General features: G+C 32.5%; 1 protein-coding gene across 1 annotated transcript; it reads right to left on the bottom strand.

The window, feature by feature from the left end:
- Positions 1 to 1842: 1842 nt before the first annotated feature.
- On the bottom strand, positions 1843 to 7638 carry LOC107842433 (homogentisate 1,2-dioxygenase). The gene is made up of 9 exons (XM_016686274.2): positions 7144 to 7638; positions 6029 to 6259; positions 5438 to 5517; positions 5174 to 5341; positions 3535 to 3710; positions 3346 to 3415; positions 3060 to 3214; positions 2892 to 2975; positions 1843 to 2379 (listed from the first exon to the last, which is right to left on the bottom strand). The coding sequence occupies exons 1-9, from the start codon at positions 7545 to 7547 to the stop codon at positions 2152 to 2154; spliced, it is 1596 nt and encodes a 531-aa protein (XP_016541760.2). The 5' UTR covers positions 7548 to 7638; the 3' UTR covers positions 1843 to 2151.
- Between the last annotated feature and the right edge of the window lie 1252 nt (positions 7639 to 8890).

Raw genomic sequence — 8890 nt, 5'->3', positions numbered from 1 at the left:
TAAAACACTGAGAGAATAACCATATACTGGAGGTATGTTTATAAGTAATTTACTAATTTTACAAGACCAGAAAACTGACAGTGAACCGCCATCGATCCAGATCTTATAATATTAAAGACACATCTATTAATAATTAAATGTTGGTTCTTTAGGAAATCAAAATTTAATTCTATTTTACTTAACAAATTCTTTTGTTTGTTTTGCAGGTCTTTTAATATCTCTAGAGTTTTTAATATTTTTGTATTTTCTTTTTGAACTTTTTCTCCTAGGTTTATTATAAAGTCTGTAATAGTATTTAGTTGTGGATTATCTCCATGTAATATATGTTCTCCGTTGTTAAAATTACACTTAATAAAATTATTGTCTTTTAAACGTCTGTATTTCTTTTCAACTTGAATTGTTAGATTTAAATATTCTAATTTCCTTAAATTATCAATTTTCACACTACTATTTTTTATCCTAAAGGTATTTTGCTAATATAGTGATTTCTAATGATCTTTATTCTATAATTTTTGTAGTCTATACAATATCTAATACTTTCTAATTTACACTTAAACAAATTTATATGGTCTACATAGTTTACTAGTGTTATAAGGTCTAATGTTATAAGGTCTATGTAATAATAACTAATTTTAAATAAGATAAATCTTGTACATTTAGATGTTGAGAAAATAAATAATTTTAATTATTTAGAGGGTTTCAAATGTATATTTAGATTCAAATATTTAAATCTTATTAATATTCATATGATCGGAAAGAAGACTAAAGCATCTCTAATAGGAAACATGATCCCATCTCTTTCAACAAAACTTACTCTAGTATTGAGGAATATGATTAGATAGCAATTCACTAACAATAATCGAAATTAAGATTATAATTAGTGTTAAATGGGAATCCTCCATAGAGGTGTTTAGAAATTAAACAAGGATGGCTCAAGCCTGACAAAAAATAAATCGGACTAGAAGGATTAGGGGGTGACTATCGTCCTTGTAGCTCTATCAGTCATTCATGAATGCAGGTTGCTGAAGGAAAGGTTGAAAAAATCCGATGACAAGTACAATTACAGGGAGTAGGCCGACCTACTGGTAAAGGAGGAATAAGGAAAAAATATTTTGATAGAATTAAAGTTTTTGATAGTTCCTTGTGTATTTGCCAAGAAAGTTGTATGGCAAACATTTTAGGAACTATTTTCGAAACATCAAACTTTCGCATTTAATTGTATTTCAGCTGACAACGTCACAACTGATCGAACTACAAAGGAGCATGCTCCAATCAGTTTAGTATGCTGCAAGTATATTGTGTTGCACATATATGTCATGTCAATGAACACAATGTTCCCTCGGAAACCTGTGAAAGGATATTATATTTTCGATGCACTTTGATTATTGTACAACTACAAGCGTCTTACTTTGGCATGTTAGATCAAACAAGTTTTCACATAACTGCAGGTTATTTTTGTGGTGAGAGCTCTGAAGTCTATCATACAATGTTGCAGCTGCTGCTGTTATCTCAAGATGTTGAAGCTAACAATATTAAAAGACCAGCTAGACTAGCTAATCTTGGGAAACAATGAAGTATCATTCGAGCAGATTATACCGTCTGTTGTGAATCTTTGACATGCCTAATCTTAGTACACACGACAATCGCTATGTAAAATAGTGATTGACCCCCTGCAATTCGGCGTGTGCACAGCAGGGGCTAACCCCACTTGTAAAGAAGAATGGGGTAAAGATGAACTCGTAACGGAATTTGCATTGATGAAGAATTCTACACATGCTACTTCTGTAACCAAAATATTCACTAAAAATTTAGGAGGTTACTGAAACATAGAAGAAATAGTAATAAGAGTAAGTTATTGGTTGCTCTTGCAATTGCTAAAGGTATTCCATGATAGTTCCATCTTTATATATACAACACCATAAACTACAACATCATCACGGTAACAAATTTCTACTTACCTCACAATTCCACAGGACATTGGTTTCATCTTAGCACTGTATCTGCACTTGGATTATCACCCTAATCTTTCGATCCAATACTAACTAGGGTTTATTTTACATATTACATGCCCCTGACTCCTTATGCACAAACTAAGTCTCATTAGGAGGAACTATTAGGAGGAACTACATAAGCTAGCTGAACAATAAGATTTCACCTTTCTATAGGTTTTCCATTCTGCAAATCACGGCTGTCCTCATTTATAGATAGTCCTGAGAAGTGAGACTTCAAACCAATCCAGCATTGGTAATAATCGTGATCCATAAATGGAGATTCAAGTGCCCACGGACAGACACGGGGTATTAGGCAAGACTCGAACATAAAAGCCATGGTATCAGCTATTCTATGTGGACCAGCTTCATTTCCAAGTGCAATGGTTGCCTGTCAAATGTTATATGGCATCAGAATCATTTGGTGAACAAAAGTGTACCACATATAACCATGATTTGGATGCAACAACAAATGGTTATGATGCACAGATCATAAGTGCTAGATTAACTAGTATAATTATGCTCGGGGGATCTTAGTAGGTTTTCTTGTTTTGCTGAAGTCTCGGGGAATCTTAGTAGTCCGGTTGACTTTCTGAACTTAATTTTATTGGTAACAGTTTGATTCCCTACCCTATTATAATTTTAATTTTTTTAAAAAAAGTATAGTTATGCTCAATGCACGATGTTGTAACTTGTAAACAAAAAAGCTGAGACAATAATACACTTGCACTGCAAATGTATAGAACCTTGAATTGGACAAGCGAATTGCGTTTTGCCACAGAATTTTTAAAAAAGGATTCATCGTTGGTAACTAAACAATGGAAAGAATATAAATAAGATGCATATGCGGGAAGGGAAAAGAAACAATGCCATAGAGGGAGGGGGGAACAGAACAGACATTACCTCATATGTTTTGGTATCAGGACCATGAGGAGTCATGCAGCTGTGGAGGCTTGCCCCTCCAGGGTGAAAACCATCAGCTTTTGCCTGAAACAAGCTTAACCTCATTAAAAGTGAAAGAAATAACCCTATAGTTGAGCATCGACTTCATGAAAGAGCGAGATAAACAACCTCGTATCCCCCATAGATTAGACCCATAAATTCGGTCATACAGTTGCGATGATAATATGGAGGACGGAAGGTGTGTTCAGCAACCAACCACCGTGGAGGAAAAATGACAAAGTCAAGCAACGCCACACCAGGTTTATCTGTTGGTGCTGTCAAAACTGCATTGATTTAAGAAACCAGAGTAAATGTAACTAGCAACACCGATAAATTTAAGAACAAGATTCACACGAATGACAATTAAACATTGATAATACTTAGAACCTATAGTAACTTCATAAACCTAACCAACCTGTGTTTATTGAAGGATCACTGTGGTCCATCAATACAGTATTGTATGGGCAGAACTTGCTTAAATCATACTGCAAATTGAGGAAATATATTACATCAGGACTAAGGAGACAAACAGCAAAGTAAATTGGATAAAATGTGAGCAAGGCACCCACATTATGAGAGATTGCAATACAGAGAAAATACCCGCCTTATAAGGAACATAATTTCCATGCCAAGCAACCACATTAAAAGGAGAGAAGTCCTGCTTCGCAGTGAAGAGTTCACCGCCATACTTCTGCACAATAGTGTAACCTGGACAGGAGCCATCTTCGTACCAGGCAACAGGAACAAGAAAATCCCTCGGAGCAGCCAGACCATTTGCACCTAAATACATATTCAAATGCATATCATCAATAATTGAGTAAATTTCATCCATGGTCACTTAACTTTGTGTCTAATACGCAAAAGTCACTTTTTCTTTCATTCATTACACGAAAGTCATTTAACTTTGCTCTGATCATCACAAAAGTCACTATGACCGGATTTTACAATACCGGAAAAATGATGTGGCAACTTTAATTATTTTTTAATTTTAATTTAAGTGAATACATAATATATTACTCATAATTGACCCTTTTTATATGTGCATAACCCAATTTAGTGAAAGAATCTCAATTTCTTAAGAGATTAGACTACCTAGAATCCCATTTTCTTAAGAGATTAGACTACCTCATGAAAACTATTTTCATAAAAAAAAATTGATTGATATTTTTATGAAACATTTTATAATATTGCATTCATCTGCCAAAAAAGTGCATCAAAAAAGAGTGATAAACAAGAAAAATTCTTCAAAACACATAAAATAGAAATACATGTATGATATTATTTCAAAAAAAAATTATTTTAATTCTTTGAAGATAAATAAACATGCTAAAGATAGTTTTAAAATAAAATTTGTTTAATTGTGTCATTGAATAAGTATTGTCAAAATTTGTACAAATAATGTTATTGACAATTGTGTTAATAAAAGTTATAAAATATAAGTACTTTAATAGATAAAGAAATTATAGGATATTTAATTTTTCTATTTATTAATTGAATTAATTACAAAATATGTAATTTATCAGAAACTAAATATTATAATAAAAAAAATTTAAGAAAATTAATCAATTAATCAAACAATTAAAAATACAAAGACAAACTGAATAAATAGAGTAGTTTATTATATTATTATGATATCTCGAATGCAAAGACCCAAGTGGCAAGAAAAAAATACATGAAAAAAAATAATTTTATGAACTACACGTCACAGTTTTAGAGGGAGAAAAATAATTTTATCAACTACATGCCATAATTTTAGAGGAAAAAAATAATTTACCAACACGTCTCAACTTCAGAGGATTTTAAGAATATATATATATATAATTTTATTTCATAAAAATATCAATCAAATTTTTTTTATGAATATAGTCTTCACTAGGTAGCCTAAGCTATTGAGAAATTGATATTCTTCCGTTGTATAATCCATAAGGAAAATCGGGTTGGGCACATATAAAAAGGGTCAAAATATGGGTAATATATTATATTCTTTTAAATTAAATTAAGAATTAATTAAGGTTGCCACATCATTTTTCCGGTGGAATCATTGTAAAATTCGGCCATAATAACTTTTGTGATGGCCGGAGCTAAGTAAAGTGACTTTTGTGTAATGAATAAAAGAAAAGTGACTTCTGTATAATAGACTCAAAGTTAAGGGACCATGGATGAAACTTACTCTTAATAAATAATATTAGTTATCTAAATAGCAAGTAATCTTGCACAATTGCACTTCATAACACATTACACACCTATTGGTCCCAGATCAGGAAGTTGAAGATGAGTTCCAAAAATTTCAGCAATGTAACCACGTGAAGGTCCATCTGGAAGGTCAACAGCAAACCGAAATCCTTGAGGCAAAATCACTATTTCACCAGGACAAACCTGCAATCTTCCGCATTCAGTAGTAATCCACAGACCTACATTACGATCAGAGAGTAAGAAAGAGTTTCAAAGCACATGAATTTGACGCTGAATACGAGCAGACAGATGACACCTAACTGACTGGCACTTACTTCCTTTTTGAGGAACAATCAGAAAGTCACCATCAGCATTGCAGAAGGCAGAGTTCTCCATTGATTTGTTGGCAGTATACCTGCATTTTCAACGATGCTAATAAATAGAAAAGACACACATTAACACATGATCTACTGGAATTTAGATCTAGTTCTAATAGGACTCAGACCTAAAAAGGCAAGATGCTATATTATCATATATGCAGACGGCCCATGAGAGGCAGCTGAACATTCTTCGTGTCAACCTACGACACTGATACCTAGGTCTAATTTGATGCCTACAAATATCATCTGTAACAGTTGTTGGGCTAAACTGATATTCCATACACATCATTGTCAATGCACAAAAGAAATTCATTTAAGAAGAATTGTGGTCCATTATGTTAAGGAGATTCGATATACTCTCGGTTTAGAAATATCCAAAGCATTACACATCAATCCTAATAAATTTACCCTGCAAAATTAAAAAGTTTAGCAAGCAAATAATTATATCTGGAACTCCAGACAAAGGACATGGTGCTTGTAATACTAGAGCAAGTTTTTTTTTTTTTTTGGAAACTGGTAACTTGTGAAGTTTGAAAGACCAATTACATGTGAATTGCAAAACCATGCCGGAGATATGAGCTGCCAGCCCCACATATAGTGTACAAACCATCGATGAAATCAGTCGGTGCTTCTGGGATCTCGACAGGCTTCCACCGCAGTTGAGTTGGTGTAGCAGAACTGTTTGACTGGTTGAATTCACTCACAAGCATTTCATGTCTTGGTATTCTTGGTCTAAATGGTTCATGTGTAACCGATGGCTTAATACGATATAGCCAACTGCACAAACAGGAAATACCCTCAGTAACCTAACCAATCTATCAATCAGTTACACCTCAATCCTAAATGAGTATTAATCTGATTCTCAATATCCATTAGCAAAAGAAAGAAAATGCCCATTCAATCAGCTCACACATTTCTATATGGAAGACTGTTCATTCTTGGAAATGGCTGAAAGTTGAAGTTAGGCAATCCGCTTTCATTATCTGATATATCAAAGGGCTTCCAACTTTTTTTCTTTAATAAAAAATTCACATCCAATCCAAACATAGTCTAATATCCAAAACCTTTTTTTTAAAACTATAACCCCATATTCCCTCCGTTCCAAAATACTGATCACAGTTTCCTTTTGGCCTTTTTGAGAGTCAAACCATATGAACTTTGACCAACATTTAAGACAACATATTTTCATCATAATGGTACGAGAGAAAAATGCAATTTATAGTATTTTCTACACAGTTTTTGAAAATCCAAATTTTAATTTTAAAATGTCGAAGTAATATGATCTAATTTAGCTTTGAAAATTAGACAAATTGACTCTCTAAAATGAAATAGAATATTGTACAAATACCCAACTAATCAACGTTGAAATTGGACAGTAATTTCGAATTTATTATCTTCCCCTCTTTTGAGATTTATCAACACAGACAAGAGTTTTATGTCCACTTCAGAAAAGGTGCTAAGGACGGATTCTACAGTTACAATAAGAATCACTTCCTCCTTATTAGATCATTCAAAAAAAAATTTCGAGCTGCTCGAATAATCATATATATATATATATATACACACACACTAACTTTTTGCTAAAGATACTAACAAGAACTACACCGACACAAACCAATAGTAATATTTTAGGACAAAAGAAGTAAGTAAATGGAACGTGCCTGCGTTGGTTAAGTTTACGTGGGGAAGTAAAAGAGGTGCCAGAGATCTGTTCAGCATAAAGACCAAAGGGGCAAATAAGAGGACTATTTTGACCTTGAGGTAAAGCTCCAACTATAGCTTCAGATGAGAAATGATTCCCAATTCCTGTTTGGTACTCCAAAGCACAAGCAAAATTGCTGCTGCAATCTTTGGACTCCATACTTTTTTCTTTTAAATGGACACGCACTGCTTTCTCTTTTTTTTTTTTTTTTTTTTTAAAGATTTGTAAAGAGTTGCATTTGTTATGTCCGAAAACTGGAGAGAGAACTGTAGTTACTACTACTAGAAAGGGAAATGGTGCTGTCGTGGCACGATGATCCTTGACAGAGGCGTGCTGCTTTGAGCGACCATCTTCGTATCGCATGTCATAATTTGTCCCTCAAAAATCTGCCAAAAATATTTATTCTAAAAATCTATGAACCCATTTGGTCACATGTATCTCAAGTAATTTTTGAAAAAAAACAGGCTCAAGCACCGCTTGATCATGAAAATCAAAATTTTTCAGAATTAGAGTTGGAGTTAGAATTAGAGTTGAAGTTGTGTTTGACCATGAATATAAATTAAAGTTGTTTTTGAAATTTTGTGAAATAAATATGTGTGAAAAAAGTGAAAACAAATAAAACTTGTTTTCATTTTTTCAAATATAATTTCAAATATAATTTCGAAATTATATTTGAAATTTTTATAGTCAAATGCATCTTGTTTTCACTTTTTTCACTAAAGTAAAATAATTTTTTTAAAAAAAGAAATATTTTTCATGGCCACATGGCTACTCAAAAATATCAACGAATTATTGAACATGACTTATTTATGTCATCTGTTATTGGTTTGATTCATCTATGTCATTTCCTTTAAAAGTTTGATTCATCCATGTTATCGCCTTTAAAAGTTTGGCATCTTGTTGGACAATAAAATCCGAGGAGGAGAAAATAATTGGGAGAAGAAAAATATTGCAACGATTATTTTATTGATTACCATATCTGAGTGTTACAATCTCTATTAATACTTTGATTCGCTTTTTCAAATACAAATTTAAGGGTTTCCAGCTTGATTTTGAATTTGACTTTATTTGTGAATTTGATGGATTTGATCTTGACTTATATTTGAATTCAAGGGTTTTTGGACTTGTTCTTGAATCTTGTCATCATGATCTTGAGTTGGATGAACTTGAATACTTGATTTGTAGCTTGTAGAGAAATCTGGTGTGTCTGATTCACGAGCTCTCTCTTATTTTTTGTTAGAGTTGTTCGTGGTTTTTTTCTGAATTATAAGACCCATGTTTATATTTATGGGAAGAAAAACGGTGGACTTATTTTGACCAATCAAATTTAAGTGATATGACATATTTTATAGATTTTTTACTTCACTGGGCCTGTTGCATCATTTTGATATGTGACATAATTCTATTGGCTCCTTCAGGTGACTTAGCGTGCACGTCATTTGACACGTGACACTCATTTGTTCCTCTAGAATATGATGACATATTGGACTTAGCAAATCGAACTCATCATTTGTGGCCGAAATCAATGGACTAGCCCAACGAAAATTGGACTTCAATCAAATTCATATTTATTTGAATTTAAATAATTTATCCAATTATATTAATCCATCAATCATTTATTCGGACTAATATATTTCAAATTTTAATATAATCCCAACTTTGTATGGATTAAAATTAATAAAATTTCATTGCTCACAAATTGCACT

This window comes from Capsicum annuum, chromosome 9 (genome assembly GCF_002878395.1).
Source record: "Capsicum annuum cultivar UCD-10X-F1 chromosome 9, UCD10Xv1.1, whole genome shotgun sequence".
In the NCBI taxonomy this organism is placed as follows: Eukaryota; Viridiplantae; Streptophyta; class Magnoliopsida; order Solanales; family Solanaceae; genus Capsicum; species Capsicum annuum.
This window is presented reverse-complemented; position numbering and strand designations above follow the sequence as displayed.

Excerpts from the sequence above, each read along its gene's own strand:
- LOC107842433 (XM_016686274.2), bottom strand. The coding sequence starts at position 7,547 with ATGCGATACGAAGATGGTCGCTCAAAGCAGCACGCCTCTGTCAAGGAT. Across the intron at positions 6,260-7,143 it reads CGTAAACTTAACCAACGCAG|TTGGCTATATCGTATTAAGC; the intron begins GCACGTTCCATT and ends CTGTTTGTGCAG. Across the intron at positions 5,342-5,437 it reads GATTGTTCCTCAAAAAGGAA|GTCTGTGGATTACTACTGAA; the intron begins GTAAGTGCCAGT and ends ATCGTAATGTAG.